Genomic DNA, 23,194 nt, shown 5'->3' with positions numbered 1-23,194 from the left:
TCTGTGGTGGAGCTGCTCCTGCAAGTAGCGCACTGCTCAGGGCATAGCAAAGATACAGGGCAGTTTCTCCTGTCCCCATCCTGCTTTTTTTATGCTGAAGACCAATCATTGCTTGTTTGATTGACAAAGCATTTACAGCATTAGGGACCCCCAGATCTCCTCCTGCTTTCCTCCTTGTAGTCTCTGAAGGGAGGAGATGAAACAGTCTGTAGATGGCAGCTAGAGTTACAACAAACCTAAGCCATTCCATTTTTTGTTTTGTTCATACAATCCTAGTTTTAATGAGACCAGTCCCCTTTTTAAAATTAAAATCTCAGTCAGTGATTGACTAAAAGTTCTCTAGCATTGTTCTCTAGATTTTACTGGCTTGTCAGATGTTTGCGTGCTGTGTATTGAAGGAAGGGGAGAAATAAAGAAATGCTTTTCTGGAAAACTACCACTGTTGCAAGAGATGTAGCTATCTGAGAAAGACACAAGGCTAAAATACACCTAGTTTCATTTCACAAACATGGTTTGAGTTGCAGTGCAAGAAACTTTTTTTTGACATTGATTGCATAAATACATCAAAAATATTCTAGTCGCAGATTGATGCATTCTTAGTAGATTTAATATATTTAATGTAAAAAAATGCAAAAACTTTTGATGTGAGAGTGAAATTCTCTTGTGTTTTGTCACAATTTAATTTTAAAAAATTGAATGTTTAATTAAACAATTCAGCAAGAAACGGAAAATTAGAAGAAAGACTTGTTAAAAGAATGCAATTTTTTTATGTTTCCTGTACTAGTTTTGATATGCTTAAAAGCACAAGCCAGACCAGTAGTTTACAAGATATGTTCTACAAAACACCGATGAAAACACTTGTGGCATTCAGTCTTATGACTGATGATTCTGTAATAAGTCAGATTTTTTTTCATTGTTTTATCTTCTTTTTCTACCTTTAGGTTTTAAATACAGGACTTTTTTTTTTTTGTTATTCATCTCTTTAATTTTGCTCTATGCTTTTTTTATAGTACAATATCAATCCATGCATTTCTCAAACAATTTTCTTTCAAGCCACTTAAAATCTATACACAGTTGAGTATATCTTGGATTCATTAATAATTTAGAATGCAGAAAATGTGCAGATTATGAAAGTAGCCTCCTTTTTTATAGATTCCACATTCAGTTATCAGTTTTATATTGGTTTTTGGATTAATCCATCAATATTAATAAATTTGCATGTGTAGCACAAAATCATTATTCAAGGTATTTAGATATGATGAATATCTACCAGCTATAAAGAAATAATATGTGATGGGGTAGAAATTGATTTCTTCAGGCATTTATCATTGGGAACTTGATCAAGTATGTTGATTCAAAGGCACAAAGATAGTCCCTGAGGATGAGAAGGATGTAACAGTTCCAACTACATTATTTTCCTAATGGAATGAGTATCTGAACAGTGCTGCTAAAACAAGTCTCTTTTTCTGCAAACTCCATAAGGGCAAACAGTTCAACTGAATATTTCCTGAGGCTTATTGCTCTCTAGTACTAGCCACTAATTCTTACCTCAGTTTGACTATGTGTAAATATTTCAAAGGTCTGGCGTCAATCAGTTTGCTTTACAGGCAGATGAATAAAGGGGTACAGTTTTAATTGTGGGACTTGACAAGGTGGTAAAATAGAGGTATTTGATTGCATTATTCAAATAACCTATCAGTTAAAAGTTATTTTAATAGGTTTTTCCTTTTCTTTTTAGAGTTATTTCCATAAAGAATTATCATCCGAAGATAAGAATTATCACTCAGATGTTGCAGTACCACAATAAGGTAATGTGGTGGCCAGTGTTTCTTAGAGTTTTTCACTGCATTGCATTCACTCATACATAATTTTTCTAGTCCCAGTAACAGCAAGCATTTTCTTTCCAAACTAAAACATCTTAATAAGCCTTGTCATGTAATCCAGTTACAAAGTATTTTAGTTTTATTTATATATGAAAGTGACTTCATCAAAATCTGAGATTTATGAGTTAGGATCTAATTCTCAAAGCTAGTGTCCATAGTTGATACTGACTCCAGATGACCTTTCACCGCTTCAGTTCTCTAAGTTCTGCTCTTCTTGTCTTACTGGAGGTTATTGTCATTTTTTTTTGATTTCAGCGTGACCATGTAGACCTGAAATTGCCAAGCAGTAGGTACAAAATAGATAAATTTGTGGTTTTTAATATAAAACATAGCCCAGTTGTGAGATTTGGTACTAAGAATATTGTGAAGTTCAAAATGATAAATCCACTTTGGAAAGAAATTTGAAAAAAATGTTTTATGGTAAATTTGTGACCCTTAAACACAATGAAGTCAATTTATTCAGTCCTGAGATGAGGAAGTCCATAAACTGCTGACTAACAGGGTTAGGAAGGATATATCAGGTAACACAGTACTCATGTGTGGCCTGCTTCTTTTATTACCTCTGAAAGAATCAATCACTGCCCAATGTTTGAGAAAAAGCATGACTGGGTAAACCTTCATTTGATGAAATACACAATAAATCTGGCACTAGGAAGGTTTGATAACAACTCCTTATACCTGTAACCTGTTGCTAGAACAAGAGCAACTACTGTTGCTTGTTATGTGCTCTTCCTGCATGTTATGGAAGAAGCCTGTCTTTTGTATAGAATAAAAGCAAGGAGTTTCTCTGCTTTAAACAGCCACAGAGGGGAAGTTGTTTTTTTTTTCATACTGCAGTTTGTTTGCTATTCTGATGGTTATGTCTTCAAGAATAGCTTTTATCAAGGTGCTGAACTGTGGAATTAACTTAGGAAGGGGAACAAGGAAGAAAGACTCTGTGCTTCCTTGTGTCTACACAAATGTAAAAGTTTCATGTCAGAGAAAATCCAGAAATTATGCCAGGAACTGAACAATATTTGTCTTTATCTAAGTTATCAGTTTCAATACTGCAGGTGTGTCTTGCTCAGTTATTTTCTTCATTCTGTCCTTATAAATAGCATTCTTAGGAAAAAAAAGGGTTGGTTTTTCACAAGTACTGTTCTTCAAGGTGGAAGAAATGAAATAGAAAAGACAGAAGATGTTGTATGCATTTTAAAATTCTAGTATCCTTTAAAGGTTGCAGCCTCACATAAGTTGTAATGTAAGTTGTATTAGCTTCCTGTGTATTACGTGTGTTCCTCATCAGTCAGATGGTAGCTCAAAGTGCTGGAAAAGGAACATGCAGAAGGAAAAGAAAGCTTTACAACATTCTGCTTGTTCAGGTGTGAGCATGGACCTGACAGAGTGCCGCAGCCAGCATGTCATGAGAAGTGTAGCATTTTATCTGTAGTGGGTAAGAGTGGAAAATTTCTCAGCATAGAATTAAACTCTGGAAAACATGAAGTGCTTCTGCCTACTCAGAAAAAATCAACGTATTACTAGAGAAAATCATTCAGAACTGTCTTCTGTTTCTGGTTCTTCACCTGTGGGATATTTTGTTTGTTTGTTTTCCAGGCCCATCTACTAAATATCCCAAGCTGGAACTGGAAAGAGGGAGATGATGCTATCTGTCTTGCTGAGCTGAAGCTGGGTTTCATAGCCCAGAGCTGCCTGGCACCGGGCCTTTCCACAATGTTAGCCAACCTCTTCTCTATGAGGTCATTCATAAAGGTAATGCCTTTCTCATTAGAATATATTAGTTTGCAATTCAACTCGTCAGAGGCTGAAAAAGTGAACATGGCTCAAATGTGAAACAGATAGAAAGACAATAATAGATTTTGTAATACCAAAACAATCAGCATACAGTTCCATGCAAAAGTTTTTTGCTGAAAACTGGGCAATAAACTAGGTTCTATCAACTTGTGGGTTTTTTTTAATTTTCATTCAGCAAGTGTCTGGCCTTTAAAGTATTTTCCAAATCATCATCCATTTCCAGGGAGATATTTTTGGCATTTTGTGTTTTTGCTTGATTTTAGACAAACCCCATGTTTGTCTATTAGAAAAGTTGCTGCTGCTAAAACAAAAATATGATTTATGTAAGTACCATGTAGCAACAAATTGCCAAGAAAAAGGGACTGGTCATTTTCGTCTTTTACATCAAAAGACTACTGGACCGCTGACTGTGAGTAAATAAGGAACATGTATTAGAACTGAGGCCCAAACTTCCCACAACATCATTCATGTGTTTGCTCCTCCTCAGTCTAAGAGCTCTTTTGGACTTAGATTGCAAAATTGTAGCCCAGTTGGACCTCTGTGGCAGCTGTACTGGCTACTGGACCAAGGCTTCAATTGCAGCAATCATTGCATCCTTCCTGGTGCGTTTCAGGGACACTGATTCCGAACATAAGGGAGGGCAGTTTCCAGTCTGATGAGTGTTCTTAGTGGGGTGGGAAACACTGGAGTGAAAGGAAGGCCATGGTCCACTTCAACTCCATTGTGCGAGTAAGCTAAAAATAAAAATACCCTTATGTCCTCAGATGAGAAAGCCAGGACTGTTCTCTTAGAGGTGCACATGTTGGTGGAGGACAGTGAGTCTTTATTTGCTTCTTATAAAGTTCTGACTTCATTATTATGAAGGTATCCTTAGAAGACAGTAGGCTGCTATGAAAAAATATTTCATACTCTTACATTTAATTTAAAAAGACCAGTTTTCAATATGGAAACAGGTCTGGGCTCTGCACTTTACTGCCTGCAGTTACAATCTCTTTGTCTTTATTCACGTTCTAAAAAAACCCAACTGAAAGAAAGAAACAAACAAAAACGTTGTTTTACTTCAGCAAACCTGGAATCTCTCTGTGATCTTCAACATATTTCCAATTGGATATTAATCCTTTCTATCTGTGTCCCAGAAGAAAACTGTATCTCTTATGAACATCGTTCTCCTTGCCAGTCTGATCTCTCTCACTGCTGCCTGCTGTGGTAACCCAAGACTCTCAGGGGAGTCAAACATTTGTGACAGTCACACTAATGTATGCCAGTTATGAGGCAGCCTCTTGTATGAACTCAGGCTCTGCAGCAGAGTTCATGGGAAAAGTTTGCTCACCTTCTGTCTTTCCAAAATCAGAAGGGGTCAGTTTTCTCCTTAGGAGATCCAAATATATGGGTATCCTCAGAAGCCTCATTCTTCATTAATTTTAATATATTATCTATTTTATATATTATATATATAAAATATGTGTTTCTATTATTTAATATATATTTTAATAGTCTTTATTTTAATACTGATTTTTAAAATCAGTGAGAAAGTGGAGAGATGCACAAAATGATAAAGTGTACAAATGTCTGACTGTGGGGGAACTGTACTAGAAATACACACATTTATGGCCTGAATATTTAAAAACATTTAAAGAAGTCAAAACCTGGATATGTAGAGGTATCGTGTTTCCATAACTTATATCTAACCACTTCTGCCATTATTTTAGCCAGGTATGTTTTCTTATTTTATAATACATTTTTATAGTAGTTCCAGTACAGTTACAGATTAGATCTCATTAGATGAACAGTTTTAAGCTGAAGGCTCAGCTTTGCAAGGTGTTACTCAAATTACATTTTAGTATTTCTCTGTACACAGAATAAGCATAAAAATAGCAATAAATTTGATTTGGGGGAAGCTGTTGTTGTCAATTTTGCTCTTGTGTCTGATTATATACAGTTATAAACAGAGTAGTGTGCAGACATTCCTTAAATTGTGTGACTTCAAATGTCACCTTCACACGGCACTGAGAGGAAAAAAATGCCATAAGAGAGTGCATTAAGATTGCAATACTCTGTTAATACTGGTTAAAAATATATTTGCCATATAATTAAGAGTGAATTTTCTAGGCAAGTAAAATGCCTATCTTCACTTCCAAAGATCTCTGACTAATTCAAAATCTGAAGCCAAATAAATGTACAAGAATTGAGACACATTTCTTTATGTGACACTAACCCTATTGGTGATAACAAAAGGTTTGTTTATTTAGCTGAAAGGATGATCTTTCTCATGTCTATCTCACTCTAAAAACTTGAAAAAGAAAACTTAATAAATAGTGGCTGTGAATCATCAGTGCATTGTAAAAGAGCAGCTACATTGATTAGAAATGCTGAAGAGGATTCTATTGGAGAGAAATATGTCCATTCCCTAAAATAGCTTTCACCCCTTTTCATTAAGAACATTCAATTTAAGTACTGTCAGACCTTCATAAATTCCTTAGGTAAACATTATTAGTGGAGTCTCTCACCAGTCAGGAGATTGCCAGGAAAATGTATGGAAACTTCTGTATTTTTTAATGAAAGCTTGAAATGTGGGTTTGTTCCACCTCCATGGCGTGATTAGAAAGTGATTTAATGTGCCATAAATGTTTGGTCAGTCAAACACAAATGGACATGATTGATGGTGACATTGCACACATTTAACTCATTATGGGTTACTTTACAGCAAAATTATTTGTGTAAACAGTCTGCTCAGTGTTAGAAGTAAAACAAACTAAGAAACCTCAAAATATTATATTTGTTCCTAATATTTTCCTTTTGGTTTTAGCAATGTAATATCATATGGAATTCTTTATATTCTTTTTGGCACCGAACTGAACAAAAAGGAAATCAGCTCAAAAAGATTAATATTCTGTAAACACTTAAAGACAGATAGACTGCACCAAATTATATGCTAAGGGGGAAAAGCCCCACAAAACATTACACCTGTAAACTGTGTTTTAATAATCCAGTCTTCTTATAACATACACTGTTACTGTTGTCTTAAAAAAGGAATTTGGGCTCTTTATTGACTTGCACAGTCTGAGAAAAAGATGGAAATACTGTACTGCAAGCTCTGTATTGTTTGAATTAGCAAGTGCATACCAGAAGTCTGTCTATATGAAAAACATTGCAAAAACCAGATACATGGAGTAATAAGCAGAAGTGATTAAATTTTGTACAGACCAATCCTACAGGCCAATCTACAACCTACAAGCCAAGTTAGTATTGTTGTGTAAATTAATAAAATGTGGAATGTGGTAGTCGAGTGTAACACAAGTCCACAGCCAAATTAGTTTTGTCTTTGCTCTATGGGTAAGGCAGCCCATACACCTCATTCCAAATATCAAAATTATCTAGAGCTGTCTCTATTATCCTCTAAGCTATTGTGAGGGCAGGAGTGTTTTGTGGGCTCTTTCAGCAGCTTTTGCTCACACCTACACATATGCAATGCCCACTTTACATTCCTTTTTAGTCCAGACTGAGAGACATAATAAAGCCACACAGATCACAGATTCATATCAGTTGGATGCTTACCTACACTGATGGAACACGTCAACTTGTTTGTTCTTTATTTTTGACCACCTAGGCAGCCTTGGAATATTTCAAAGTGTAGAACTGGAGAATGAACAGTGAATGCCTTGACATGTGGGAGGGCTTTAAAAAGGGGAGTGAGAAGGAAATGCAATGTTTCAATTTATTGTGAGGTTCTTCAGGAAGCTGCATAATAAACTGATTGCATGATCCTACTCACAGGACCTAGATCAAATATTAAATGTAGCCTGTTACCAAATACATTTATCTTCAGAGATCATGTAAAGATCTTCCTAACTGTAGTGTTTTTAAATCATTGATTCTAGGAATTAAAACCTATTGTGGTTTAAAACTGTTTGCTGTGTATACATAGTATCAGTCCTTGTGATATGACTGTATTTGTCTTGGGCTAAAGCCTACCATGGGACTGCATTTTCAGTCAATCATTTGAACACATCAACACCAATCTATCCTTTGCCTCACGATTGGATAGAAATCTTGCCCTGTTTTGTATATTTGAAACTATTAGAAGTAGAGCCTGTATGCCTTTCAGTTCAAATCCAACAAGACCAGAATCTAAAAAAGAATTAGATGTGATTATAATTCAAGGATACTCCCTCTGCCTTGACCCACTAAAAAATTCTACATTAGTATTGATGGGAAAAGTGCATAAATCTCATTTGAAATTAGAATTAATCTCAATTAGCATATTTGATGTTTTATAAAATACAGTCTTTTTATACAAATTTTAAAAATCAGCTGTGCATACAGAAAGCTATGGAAATAGTTGTCTGAGATTGTAAAGTGTTCATAGCACAAAGGATATGTTAGCTTTGATTTCAACAGACAATGGAATTGAGTAAAGAAGTAGTTGATGATTTATATAAGATAGAGGAGAGCAGAGGAATATTGTGACTTAAAAAAAGATTCACATAAAAATTACATTTCTTCTCTTGTATTGCACAATGTCATTTTCCAGCTGTTCTTCATATAGGCTATTGAAGCAGTGGCTAATTTGTTTTATGACTATCTGGAGACCAAATTGCAGTGTGACTTAGTTAGGGAGAGGTAATAATGTTTGCAGTACTAGAGAGGATTCAGGAAGATTATGTTTGGTAGTATGGCCCATTCTGGATAGGTTCCATCAGTTACCTAAACTTCAAAATATCATCGCAATGGCTTAAAGTAGTGAAGAGCATAATGACTCCTAAAGTATTTTTCCTCACGAAAGATAGGTGCGGACCTAGGCAGGTGACCATCTGTCTCTTTGAAATCACTGGGAAAATGTTGTGGTTCAGGTGGAGATAAAACAGAAAGATCATCTTTAGTCAACTGTTGCAATCATCTTATAATAATATTTTATAGCATCCCAAATATTAGCAACTCTTTAAATTCTATAATCAAGATTTTGTGGTATTCTAACAGATCATATCTTAAACATTCCAATCACTTAACAAAGTTTAGTGTAACACTAACTGGTATCTATGGAAGTTGATCATTACTTTGGGAATGTTTGGTTTTTTTCAGTCCTTTCTTGGTCCTTGACTAAGGGTGAGTATTTAACTATACGCTGATCTGGAGTTCCTTCCTCTAAATCAAAACCATCTGCCTAAAGAAAAGAAAGCAAGGAAAGAAAGTCAAAAGGGAGATATGTAATGTATTTGTATATTTTTTCCAACCCCAGGTGGTGTCAATGCAAGAAAAAGCCACAAAATAGACCAAAAGTTACAAACATGCCCTTGCTATCATTAGTCTTAGTTTTTTACCAAGCCTGGACTTTATCTCTCTTCTGTATATAGAGTTGCTGATCAGCAACATTTGCAAGCTTCCTATAAATACAAGGGTCATAAAAAATGTGATATGGCTTCTCTGTGTGTGGTGGGGAATAACACAATGCAAATCCTTTTTACCATCCCACATGGCCTCTGAATGGTGAAACAATTTCTGTGGAAGAAATTTCTCCTGATTGTTTGCAGCCCACTTGTCAGGCTGTATATGATTTGGAACATCTCCATATTGCAATTTATTCTTTCAGTCGTTTACATCTCCAGAACTAAAGTAACTGATTACTTGGCAGCCTGTCAACTGGAGGAGGGAATAAAACAGCAACAAAAAAACAAAACAAAAAAACCACAAAAAAAAACCAACAAAAAAACCCAACCAACCAAAAAAGGCGAAGCTATAAATTGCATGCTTTCCGCTTCTTAACAGCCTATTTTCTGTGAATGCTAAAGGGGGGTGAAAAAAAAAAAAAAGAGGAAAAAAATCATTGCAACTTACATTTCACCAGGTTACCTAACAAGTTTCCATCCTCCTGTTCTTTAGAGCCCTTTTTTGAAAGAGTGCCTTTTGGCTAGTTCAACATGAGAGAAAGATTGATGAATCCCAAATTAATATTCAGCTTGTGGAATAAAACCACAAACTTATCTAAAATACTGTATTAAGTCCTGTCAGAATATCCTTGGAATGCTGAAATTTGAAAAACTGAATTTTTTTGGTCTGAGACAATCATAGAATCACAGAATATCTTGAGTTTGAAGGGACTGACCAGGATCATTGAGTCTGACTCCTGACAATTCTTCAGGACACCCCAAGAGTCACACCAGGAACTTCAGAGCTTTGTCCAAACACTGCTCGAGCTGTGTCAGGCTGGTGCTGTGACCACTGCTCTGGGGAGCTGTTCCAGAGCCCAACTACCCTCTGGTGAAGAACCATCTCCTGATACCCCATACCTCCCCTGAGGTAGATGCTGTTCAGCCTGGAGAAGAGAGGGTTGTGTGGAGACCTTGCAGAAACCTTCCAGTATCTGGAGGGGGCTGCAGAGAAGCTGGAGGGGGATTCTTTGTTATGAACTGTAGTGATAGGACAAGGAGTAGGCAAAAACTTAGGAGGAGGAATTTAGGCTAGCTATTTGGAAGAAATTTTTTACTGTGAGAGTAGTTAAACACTGGAATAGGTTGCCCAGGGAGGTTGTGGATGCCTCAGTTTGGGCAGTGTTCAAGGCCAGGTTGGATAAGGCCTTAAGCAATCTGGTCTAGTGAGAGCTGTCCTCCCCATGGCAGCAAGGCGATCTTTAAGGTCCTTTCCAACCCTTAACATTTTGTGATTCTACTATTTTTAAAAAGAGAAAATTAGGAAACTTTTTCCTCATGCTCTCTACAACTTTATTTCACCCCATGCTCAGTGTGCTTGGCAAGAATTCAGTGTATTATTTTTGCATATGATACTTGATTTACTGACTACAGAGACTCTGTTTTGCGGGTATTTTCCAACATTCTAGAAAATCTCTTACAAATAAGTGATGTTAATTGCCATAGCAGTGTACTGACTTATGTGCTAAAATCTGATTCATGTTTAAGCAGTTGTTTGTAAATTTAAAAGAAAGCTGTGGTTTTTACTCAGAACTCGGCATCTGTTTCTTTGGTTTTAGATTGAGGAGGATACGTGGCAGAAATACTACCTGGAAGGAGTTGCAAATGAAATGTATACAGAATATCTGTCTAGTGCCTTTGTGGGTTTGTCCTTCCCTGCAGTTTGTGAGTAAGTAGAAATACATTTAATATACAGAAATATTTACCTTTTGTAAGAGAAATCTAATTTTTTTGAATTAGACTTTTTCATTCTGCTAAAGTCTTAATGTTGCTGCATCAGATGGTGTCTAATAAAATAAGCATTAAAGCAATCACTGCATGGAAGTATCTGAAACATTGTAATGCCTGGTTTCAGGAGAGACTTGTAATTAAGTGATTGTAAATTAAAGCATAAATGGTTTTTGTCTTGAACAAACTCATGAACAGTCTTTTTAAATTGAATAATTTACTCACAAGTACTATCCTGTTATTTTTTTAAATGATTCTCATCCTTTGAATAGTGGTGGTCAACATGACCATCTTGGCTTGTGTTCCATTCCAAGGAAACTATTCATTAATTTAAGCATATGTCATGGAGTCATATAAGCAGTGTGCACCCAGAGCTCTGTAGAAGTGGTTGCAAACCGCTTGCAACAAGTAAAATATGTCAGAGAAGATGTGTCTGTTCAGTTATGAGAAAGAAGCACATCGTACATAACCACAGTGCAAGTCATGTGACAGCTTCATTTCTGGACACTGAAAAATGCTTAGCCTAGAATGAGTCTGTGAATGAGAGATTTGTAGGCAAAAGGTTTGTACAATAAGTACTCTGTCTACATAATCAGGTTAGTTTAGCACACATATTTCCTCTTTGCTCCATTCTTAGAGGAGGAAATAGGTAGAGAAGTAAAAACAAGCTCTTATGTAAAGGAGCATGAGTATGCTTCTACTCTTCTAACTTCCCCACCTTTCCCAGTTTTAACAGGAGCAAAAACATGGCATAAGAATGAGGGAGAGACAACATTAGACAAATATTATCCATTTAGAAATTGTCTAGGATGTAGCTATGACAGAGCTCAGTCTTCAATTTGCTGGTAAAGTTAAGAGGTTCTCAATCCATCCTTCTACTGTGTCAGCCAAACTCTGTTGAGTTTACTGAGGGGAAAAGTTTTTTACTATAGGCACAGAAGTTTGTGATTTACTGAAACTGGAAATCTCACAACATAATGCAGAAAAGTGTATTATATTCAGAATGAATGGTAGTTTGTGCTGTTAACACTAGCTGCAGTAACGAAAATTAAATCTCCACACCAAACCATTTTCAAATGTGTCAAGTTTCTATATGAGTTTGTAGGAAGATATGACTGAAACTGTATTTGGCACAAAGCTGACATTCATTTATCTGTGCTGTAGAATGGAGATAAAATAATCAATAACAAAAGGGTACTTAGTGAGATTTAGAAAGATGTCTAAATTTTGGAGGTCTCCTCAAACACTTTAATTAATGAGTTTAGTGCATAGGTATTCTCATTAATGTAAGAATTGACTGCTCAGTTTCCTGAAGAGCCAAAGGGCAAGGACAGCAAAATGTCCATTGCACTGGCTTGTGAAGAGGAAATTGAATTAGTGGATAGTCTTAGTGTATTCAGCCACCTGTGAAATATACAGACTTTGAGAACAGGTTTTGTAGTGTAACTTTTAAAATTCATGCAGTCAATGACATTTTAAAAGTCTGAAATTAAATGAAACGTTCTGCTTCCTCAGGTTATTTGTCAAAAATGCAAGTCTAGGAATGTGATTCTTTTGTAAATAGGCTGCCATACAGTCTGGATAACAGAGAGTGTACAGAGACAGTGAGGATGGGACACTCAATATTGCTGAAGAATTTCCAGCTTCTGATGTCAACACTAGGGTGAAGAATTCGATGGAAACAGAAGTTAATATCAGTCTGCAAGTTCTGTTTATAACTCCACGTGTGTGTAATGTGTGAACGTATTCCAGCATTATATTTTGAATACATGAATGTAGTTCCTGACATTCTATGCCCTTGGATATTGCTGGACCAGGTGTGGATGATGTTGATTGAAGATAAACTAACCAGTCTGTCTCCGACTAGTGCAGAGCCTTCAAATATTTAGTAACATAAGGCTAACCTTCACCCTGGTTCTAGGCCTACCACTCTCTGCCCCAAAATGTTCCTAATGAGCCCAGCATACCTCTGCATTGACACTCAACCAGTGGGAGCAGCCACCTGTCCGTATGTGGTGTTGTTTGTGAAAAGGCACTGACTCCTGGCCTCTTCTCTTCCTGCAGACTGGTGTTTGCGAAGCTGAAGCTTTTGATGATAGCCATAGAGTACAAGTCGGAGAAGCGCGAGAGCAGGTACGGCCTACGGCAGCAATTTGGGGAGTTCTCGAATGCACTGTCAGGAATTTTGCCTGCTTTTTTTTCCAGAATGAACATAACTATTATTTGAAACATTTCAGAATGTAATTAGCATGCAATTGCATTGCAGCATTTCACATAGGACTGAAAGGGACTTATTTCTGCCCTCTTCCTCCCTAAAAGTAACCCAAGTCAGAATGTTTAATAAAAAGCGCAGTAGTACATATGTCTCATCTCAGGAGTGATTTTACTTACGGAAAAGCTTACAATTTTTGTGTTTATAGCATATCACTTTTAATCAGAGATCCAACATACACTGCTGAAAACAGAAAAGTGGAAAACGGATGTGATATCAAAATTCATTATAGTTATGTGTATTTTCAAAATACAAATTTCATTTAAATTAGTTTGAGAGAACCAATTTAGATACGATACAGGATAAACAAATATAGGGTAAACATAATATTTAAATAAAATGTAAATATCTGCTCTGACAAAACTTATATTAATATAACGTAGTAAAACTGGAAAAGATTAATTTAGCCTTTAAATTACCAATTGGCTGTCTATTTTCATTAGCCAAAAATAAAAAAAAAATCATTATTCTTAGTACAGATTCACAGATGGGAAGTGTTTCTTGCATTTTTGTTTTTGTGCAAAGGTTCATGGAATCATGACTGAACATTGGAGTCAATCTTCCATCACCTGTCCATTAATGTTTTAAACAATATTCATTTTTATGTAACAAAAACATTATAAATGTTCTCTGAAACATGTGGAGGGTCATATAAAAAAATATGGCAATATTAACTCTGAGAGGAATTTGATTTTTCTCTTTTGCAATTACATTTTCTACTGCTGTAGTAGGCCTGAAGTGATACATAGTAGTTCATCTTCTTTTTGGCCACTAATTACCTTTTTGTGGCCAAAGGGCACTTTTGGGGACAATTGCTTCTTTTCACAGGAGAACCGATTCTATCAATTGAGCTCATTCAACATTTTCTGGGGTTTTGAAAGTTTAATGCTTAGTATTAACTTTCATAATTTTTCTTAATTTAAAAAATCTATAGAACCTGTGTTAGAAATTTGATATGGAAAAAGCAGTGTTGCAACTATTTATGAGCATTTCCATGCCCTATAGTTGATTTTGCTGGATTCTTCCATATATTATAAAATGAAATGTGAAGTGATGTATGTACTATTGGATATAATTTTTGATCACACTATACTGATTAAGAAATCCTTTTTTTTACTATCAGATTTTTTATTGGTATTTAGCTTCTTTGGACTCTTAAATTACTTTTCCATTGAAAGACCTCATTCTGCATTGGCTAATGTAAAACAAACAATCTATTCTTCTGTCTATGAACAATTTAATCTTTTGCTAGAAAAAGGAAATACAATAATGACAGCAGTGGAACAATTTACCAAATTTTGTGTCTTCAGTATTAAGAAATATTTGGTTTCTGTTTTTCTCCTAACAAATATTGGCCAACTTTATATTGCCATTACTTCAGTTGTCATTTACTTACATAAGTGCTAATATTGCAGTCTTTTACAGTAATAACAGATTGTTCTTGGCTTCCATATCATTCTTTGCATTAACTTCAGTGGAAGTTGGATTGAGTTCTTAATCAAAAGGTGATGCAGAGGATCCCACAAAAAGTAAAACAGTGTGATACAATCATATATTTCTTACTTAAAGCCACACAAGTAACAGTTTGCAATAATTAATATAGTAGGGAAAAAAAGAGGCTAAAATTGCTGGAAGCAATACTAACAAAGAAATATTAACAGCTGAATTTGCTGAATATGTATGTAACAAGAGGAGGATATATAGGGTAGAGAGTCACATTTTCCTATAACCCTGATCCACAGCAATATCTGCTGATTTTATTAACCAGTGACAATTTTATAGTCACTGTTTGATCAGTCACAGAGCTACCTGCAGCATATTACTTTTCTACTTGTTCCTGGGCTCTTCAAGTCAAATATGTTTACTAGATATTTGTGGTTTTCTGATCCTTTAGTCAAACCAGAAGGGTAATGCAACAAAACTTCAGTTTCTCACCTCCTAAGTATACTTGCATTTCCATGCATCTTATTAAATGAAAAGATGCAGAATGAGTTAGAATTACACAGTTTAGAAGCACAAGCTCTTTTTGAACAATGAATTTTTCATTTGTCAATTATGTTTGTTGATGCTGACATTGGAAATATTTTATTCTGCTCATATCCAAATTTCTTCCTGGTAATTCTTCATAAAGGTGGAGTGGGAGCTGACTGTGGATATATTTTTAAGCTTTTAGTCTTTATGAGAGTGACAAAAAGTAGATACATGCTGATTTAGTTTATAATTATACTTTGCATTCGTGTTTTGTACAATTATTACGGAAGAAGTTTTATATAATTTAAAATTTAGAGAAACAATGTTAAATATAGCTAAAAATTTAGAACATTATGTAGATGGTACCCTTTCATTAAGATCTAATACTCTAATTCTCTTTACTGTAGGGAATTTGAAATCAATAGTAATTAAAAATTATCAGAACTCTATCCAAGCTAATATTGCTGTACATGTTAGTGGCAGTTGAGCTTCCTGCCTGCAGATGTTTTTTTCTTTATTTTTCCTGACTACTAATAAAGCTACACAAAACAGAAAGCACACCTTGATAACAAGTTTTTTCAGTTTAGGTCGGTAATTAATAACAATTATGATTTTACAGAATTGCTTAAAAGCTGATATTCAAGCCTCAATATAATTTAGTTATAAATATGATAAATACATATTAGTTTTCGTATCATGGATAGAGTATCTAGAGTACATTTATCGTTTTACGCAATGCGTCTCATCAAGGTATCTTAAACATTCATTAAAAGCCCCATTATTAGATTTCTTTTAACCTTTCCATTTATATATTTAATAATGTTTAAATTATTTCTCAGCTATCAAAGAAGTCTCTGACTTTACAAAACTCAATTTAGAGTTTCGGACTTGCTACTAAAGTCTTCACTCTAGTAACTCCAGCTCATGATGAGTTAACCATTCCTTCATCTCTAATTGCTTTCTGCTAGTCTTCTAACCCATGATTAAGAACAGGAAGCACTTAAATTATTTTTTGTCTCCCTGATGCAAGCCAAATACTATCACTTAAAAAATGTTCTTAGCTTATTTGGAGAGGTTTTGCCTTTTTTTGTAGAAAAATGCAAAGGAAACATGGAGAACATGAACCTGAAAATATCCCAATGTTAAATATATAGCAAAAAATAACAGTTCAAAATTCAGACATTCAAACTCCTCATCTGAAATCCCTTTTAGAGAGATTTCTGCCTTCCTTTCCCCCCTGTATTTTTATTCTACATAACTAAGCAAGAAGGAAAGCCTAACCAGGATTCTTCCCTCCTGCTCCCCATTTATACTCCACTTGCAAAATTTTCTCTTTGTCTTTCCATATATTTGTTCTCATTCTCAGCAGAAAAACCTTTAAGCCTTGAAGACTTTTAAATAAAGGGTTTTTTTGCTTTTGCTTTGGTGTCAGTTGATTTCCTATCAAAGTGTTTGATTTGCAATTTTTTTCTTGTCGTTTGCAGAAGCCGAAAGCGGTATGCCCTCTTCGTTACCTTTCCTTCCAACCTCAATCCTACCTTCACTCCTTCTAACTTCAGGACTAATTCCTTGCCAAGAACACAGGAAGATAACACCTTTGTCTATCTTTCTCTGTATATACACACACATATATACCTATACATATTCATCTATCTATGTGTGTGTGTATATATATATCTGTGTATATATTTATATATGAGCCCCCAATCTCAAAGAGGAGAGAGAGAACAGCATTTTGTCTCTCCAGTGTTTCTTGTGACTCACGCACTAACTTCTTTGCAGGAAGTACAAAATAAAACAGGATTCATTTTTTAGGCTTTTTTTCCCCTTTGTGGAGTCATTGGTGTGTCAGATTGTTGCATTTGAAAAGCAGATTTCACTGTTAATATCTCCTGTCCTCATTTTGACTGTATCATGACGATGTATATTTCGTCTTTGCCAGCCCTTGTGCTGCCATGTTGTTCATATTCACACCTTCATTGATGTCCTTCTTTCCCCAGAGTCTTCCTTCAAAACACGTCTTAAAATACAGTAGTTCATGTTCTCTTGCGGTCTCATTTTCCATTAACAGCAACCAAATACCTGATTCTTTGCATTTCTGGTCCTGTTTTGAGTCCAGTTACTCATAATGCAGTACTCATTAAATTTTTTGTACTGTTCCAGTGAAAGTGCCATGGATAGTTTATTATATGTCACATTCATTTTTATGACATTTATTAACTCATTTATTAAGATGTTACTGAATGTATTTTTTCCTCATCTTTGTAGTTTTTTTTTGAGATGGCATGTTTTGCATTTTCTTTGGTATACCATGCTGTGAGTCCCTCTCTAGTCTACGTTCTATCATGCTGCTATTGGTTTGGATTAAGTAAATAAGGCATGCTCTTCCATATCCTTCCTTGTCTCTGCTCGTCTCTCTTCCCCCAACAGCTTTTTTTTTTTCCCCCTAATTGCTTATAGCAGTCTGTCTGACTGTCAGTGATGGTCTTTGGAGACCTGCTGTCATTGTCCAGACATTACAATTTCCGTCTTCATTGTACTCTTCAAACTCTATTTTCTGTGTCTGTTCTGTTGTGTATGTTGTATGTGTTATATGTATTTAAGTTTTAGTCTTATCTTCCTATAGTTTCTGAGTAGATGTGTGATAAGAGAGGTGGCTTCCTGTCAGTTTGGCATTATTGATATGATCCAACTGCAGAGAAGTTACTGCAACACTTAGCATCTCCAAGGATCTGCAGCTGTTGCACCTCTACTTTGCTTCTTGCTTTTAAGTATATCATATCTTGTGGTGAAGGCATGTTAATGCTGGCATGATGAGCAATATGAAGAGGTGTTGTACCAGGTGAAGTTGCTTGCTCCCAGAATAAAGTTTACTGTTCTGCCTCATTGTACTGATAATGAATCACTTCTGGAACCAGAAGGAATAATTTAATTGTTTTCAAGTTTATTGAGTTCACCATCGCTATTGAACTAGTTTGAAGTATGCCCAAATAAAATACCTCATGCACATCCTGTAGACCATGACTTAGGTGCTGTTGTAAAAAACTGAAGTCCTGGGAGCAACCTTTTATATGCTTGTAGTAATTAAGCTTTAAAATACTGTAGCATGTAATGTGCACTGTGTCTTTTGCCTTGTATTCTTTTCAGTGTTTTACTAGATTTTGCTGTATAGAGCATTATGAATTCATGTCAGTGATAGAGTCCAGAAGAAAGAAGCAATACTTATGAGTTACAATTAGTGTGAAAACTGGTATATGCACAACTCCCACTATGGGATTTGTGCATTTACACTCACACTCCACTTCAAAACATACCCTGAAAAAAAATATTTCCAACTACTTCTATAGTTGGATGAATGACGTGGTGTGTTTTAAAAGGCCATTATGCTAATAGTGGTACTTTTAATCTGGGCATAGCATGAAACAATCAAGAATAATAGCTATTTTTGTTTAAAAGTATAGTAGCTATAGTAAATGATACCACACGATTTTGCTTTAGATAATATATTTATAGTACTTTAAAAGTATTATATCTTCCTGATTACTAGATGATATTGCTACTGTTTGAGTTGCATGGGGAATGGTACAGTACATCTACCACAAGATTTAAAGCAGAATTGCTACAGCTTTTGCCATTGGTTTAGTCAAAATTTTGGTGTTCGTGTTTCATTTATTTCAACAATTGGTCTTTCTTTAGAGTAGGGTGATGGCAGTCACACAGGTGAAAACAAACAAACAAACAAAAAAAACAAGTAGGGTTACTAAATCAGACAGGTTTCCTTGATGCAGGGATGAACGGTTCAGTTGGTCTCTGATAATGGGTTTCATCACACCTGACTATGTCAATCAAAATGTTAAATGTCCAATCTCCTGTTAGTTATCCAGACTTAGTCCATAATTGCAAGGGAAGAGAGAGACAGTTCTTGAATGCATTAGAATTAGATCCTAAAGTAGATGAGATGAATCCCACCTTTAGTGCTTTCTAAAATGTAAAGTTGAAAGTAAGACCAAACAGGAATAGTACATAACAGAGGCATGGATAAGGAAAATCCTTAAAAGGCCTCTCCTGTTCCATGTCTCTATTGGTTGACCTTATCTGTGCTTTCAGTTTTTAGTCCTCATGTAGTGCTGCTAAAATGTCATTACCCTTGCATATTTGCTGTGCTGTACTTGCTGGGCATCTCCACGTGCCTTTGTCAGCTCATTTTAAAGACTTCCACCACGTTGTTCCGTATTATTAAGATCCCTCTTTTGTTCTTCTCAGAGAAGGCTGACAGTTATGCAGATGACAGATCTGAGTGTCAGCTACTGTACTACTATGTCTAGATTAAGAGTTCAAAGTTCCATCCATTCACAACTTCAGCAGTAGTGGAAGCCTCCTCAGTTTCAAGCTGTGCAAAGCAAATTGTGGAGCCATGCCACATAGCAAGGGGCCTACCAGTAAATACATAATGCATAATGCTGGTTCAGATGCTGACACAGACTGGTTGTTTTTTCCATGTAGTTCACCTGACAGATGGCTGAATATTCTAGAAAGCTACAGGAAACATTTTTCATCTCCCACTGAAGTCTTTTGTATGCTGATAAATTATTAGCAGTAATGTTTTAAATATTTTTGTAATATGAAAAGCTATCAGCTTTCCATAACTTTGTAATGTTTTAGACCAAGAAACATAACTAGAGTGAAATATGTGTGATATTTGAAAGCAGGAGACAAAAATCACCTAGCAGCAGAAATGAGTAAAAAATAAATAGCTGAAGGAATTAGTCCCATCCCAAATGTCAGTTCACAAATTGTCTTACAGTTCAAATCTCCAATTTTTAGGCTCTCCATCAAGTATCTTTATGGTCAAAAAACCATAGAAGATACACAATTAGTAAAGGAAACCTTAGCTTACTTTTAGTGCTTTAAAGGAAGATATAATATGGTATGCTTTAGCTAGGTCAGAGTATTGGTCTCTTGTGCAGTCAGTCATCCATGCACTACCAAAAAAGGTATTGAGCAGCACTCGTGTTCTGGAGTAGTTTCAGATAGATAAGAATGGATGAACAGATATTTTCATGTATCTGTATTTTATTGAAGGTAGCATGTGTACTTAAAATATTAGAAAGATACAATCCAGTAAGTAAGTTGGGCACAATTAACACACAGTGAGAAACTTGAACAGATATCTCTTCTCCCCTCTCATGTGAAAAAGTCATCATGTCCAATCTGAAATTTTCATTGAATGTAAAGAAAACCATAAACATTTGTCTAGAATTTCTGTGATCTTGTTTGATTTTTTGGGTTCTTTTTGAAACTGTGTATCTCAAATGTGCACTGATTTCAATTTGTTTTTCACCTGCTAATATTTCTGTCAGTCTGGGAACACATTTTCAGCTGTGTAGATAATATTAATGATTCTTTCCTGTGCTTTAAGTGTTCAGTGTCAGATTGGATGGGGCTTTGAACAATCTGTTCTAGTGATAATTATCCCTGATCGTGGCATGAGAGTTTTAATTGGGTGATTTTTAAAGATCTCTTTGAACATAAACCATTCTGTGATTCAATCTGTGACTCCTAAGAGTCCAACTGAATTCAAGGGTGATATCCACATTTTCAGTGTGGGACTTTTTCATTGCTCTTAGGTGCATGATCCTGCATCTAGTCACCAAGTGAATCTTTAACAAGCGGGGTGACTTTTGCAGATAAGTGTAAAACACAGGTTTCCACAGTGCATATTCTATTCCACAAGTGGCTTCCTAATTGTAATACTATCAAAAAGTAATGGAACTGACTTGTCCTAAGTTTATGGTGATGAAGTACATTAAATTCCCATTGAACACATTAAATCATATTTAATTTACATGGCTTTAATTGCCATGTGTCCTAAACATTCATGTGTGAAGGAGCAAGCAATCATGTGAGCCCTGTCATGAAAGGTTTTGTCCTGAGGGATGTATTTCTGGAATTGCAGTCGTTAAAGAAATTATGACTACATGTTTTTAAGCTTCCTATTACTTGACTACCTTGTGGGATAACCTAAACTAGAAATGTTATGAAATTACAAAGTTTGATCAAGATCTTACAAGTTTCTAAAGTCCTTGGCCTTTCTTGCTTGGTTTCATGAGCTGATTTAGGAGATAAAAAAATCAAATTGTGCTTTATGTTAAAAACATGTATTTGGAAAAATCAGTGTCATTTTCAGTAATATTTTTTCTGATGTGTGGCACAAAATGCATATGGATTAGCTATATATATTGCTATTAAACCTCTTGAGTTTGTCCTTTTTCACCTTTTCCTTTGTAGCCTTGGATATATATAAAAATGAGACATTAGCTGAAGCTGTCTCTCCTAAAACTCCTATTTAGTTTACCATGTACTTGTATTCTCAACTATGGGGATATATATGCATATTTTCATATTGATAATACACATGCATCTCAAAATAACTGATGGATGCATTTTTCTTGGAATACTCAGAAGACTGTTTTGTTTTTCTGTGTGCTGTTTGTTCCCTATATTCTGTTTTAATTCAAAACATTTCCCTTGCTGTATATATTAGGGTGAGTGCTCATCAAAGCATAACTTCAGCTAACGACACTACAGGTGTCATAAGAAATAATTGAGTTGCAGCTTTAATAAGCAGTGCGTTTAATGTATCCATACAGCTCAGTAGAAATTGCTCATGATTTTCCTCTGGTGTGTATATAAGCCCAAAGCTTTATGAGCTTTTTCTGTAACTCTTAGCCAGTAGCAGTGATGGGGCAAATTAATTTTCATTTCCAACAGAAGCATTAACTGTGATCACATCTACATTTTGTGGTTATAAATACATTGTATTTGTGAAAAGAGGTATATGTGAATGAAGTATAAGATCTGACAAAAATAAAGTCTGTACACTGACCCATGTGAATTGATTTAATGTGTCTCAGAAAACCTTGAGATACGAAATCATGCTCACAATACATTGCATCCTAAATGAAGCCAGTTACTTCCAATTTAAGACTATGTTCCATGTGTCTCAAAAGAACTACTTCATTTGTCTATTACTTCATCAAATTTTAAGTGTCATTATGAGAAGTGAACATTTATAGATGTAGTGGTTACCTCAGTTTGTGGAGTTTGGGTTGCTGAAGTTTAGATAGGAATTTTTTTTCCTCTTTGATATGGTTTATCCATATCCAAGAATTGTATTGGGAGAAAAAAACTAGCCTGAGTCCATGAAAAGAAATCTGTTCATCTTTTTTCACTGAAAAGCTGTAACACCTATGTGACTTAAGAATCAAGTAAGGAAATAAAAAGTATTTTTCAGATAGAGCAGTACCCATTTGTACCTAAGAAAAACAGCCAACCCAAATTACATTACAAGACCTTACATATTTAAAAGGAACAGTATAATAATACATGAGATTAGCCTCTATAGTAGATTTTTTTAGTTTAGCAGCTAAATTCTGAGTTTAATGGCAGGTTACTACATACTAGCAGGCAGGGAGGAGGAAAGGTAGAGGCTTAGATGGCCAGTACAGCACTCTGCAAGTGCTAGGAAGTACTTTGTGTTTTCAGGTGACAAAAGCTTGTGCAGGAAAGCTAAATTTGCCAGCCTGTTTTTGACCTGAGTAACTGGTTTCATATGAAGAATTTTTTATGTAGTTGTTTATTTTTTTCTTGTATCTGTTTTATTCCATCTTAAACCTGTGAAAATGTATTTTAAAACTGCATTAGGTAGAAGTTTTCATTGCAACTGCAGCCATTGGGCCCAATTCACTAACAAAGAAATGCTAGATATGACAATAGATGATGCTAGTTGATGATGGATGATACTAGTTTAGCTGTGTAACTTTATTTCATCCCATTTATCTGTGTGTGTAGTACAGTTGTTCCTTATACATCACATTTCATTTTTTGCAAATATTAGTAAAGTGTGCTGTGGAAATGAACCTGCTTTCTGTGGTGATACCTTCCAATTCCTGTAGTTCTCCTCTCCTTTTTATTTGTTGCAGAGCTTGAAACTGTGAATGAAGGAAAGGGAAGGATATCTGGGTAGATGCTTTTTTTGAGATTTAATTTCTGTTCCAGCCTCTGACACAGGCTGTCTGTGTGAGCAGGAGATAATAATTTAAACCAAACTTCCTACAGCTGACCTC

At 35.4% G+C, this 23,194-nt stretch overlaps 1 protein-coding gene across 14 annotated transcripts in view; it reads left to right on the top strand.

Annotated features, from left to right (window-relative positions):
* The window catches only part of KCNMA1 (potassium calcium-activated channel subfamily M alpha 1), a 410,464-nt gene that overhangs the window by 273,120 nt on the left and 114,150 nt on the right, over window positions 1-23,194 (top strand). For 8 of the 14 annotated variants that reach the window (XM_031062173.1, XM_031062129.1, XM_031062154.1 and 5 more), the window contains exons 13-16: window positions 1,739-1,808; window positions 3,477-3,632; window positions 10,657-10,766; window positions 12,890-12,958. In XM_031062173.1, the coding sequence (XP_030918033.1) occupies window positions 1,739-1,808; window positions 3,477-3,632; window positions 10,657-10,766; window positions 12,890-12,958 (405 nt within the window). Of the gene's footprint in view, window positions 1-1,738; window positions 1,809-3,476; window positions 3,633-10,656; window positions 10,767-12,889; window positions 12,959-16,552; window positions 16,565-23,194 lie in introns of all 14 variants that reach the window. The other 6 variants (XM_031062158.1, XM_031062126.1, XM_005417262.1 and 3 more) reach the window with 1 other exon arrangement.

Source organism: Geospiza fortis, unplaced genomic scaffold, assembly GCF_000277835.1.
Source record: "Geospiza fortis unplaced genomic scaffold, GeoFor_1.0 scaffold130, whole genome shotgun sequence".
NCBI lineage: Eukaryota > Metazoa > Chordata > Aves > Passeriformes > Thraupidae > Geospiza > Geospiza fortis.
Note: the sequence above shows the minus strand (reverse complement) of the source record. Positions and strands in the feature narration are given on the sequence as shown.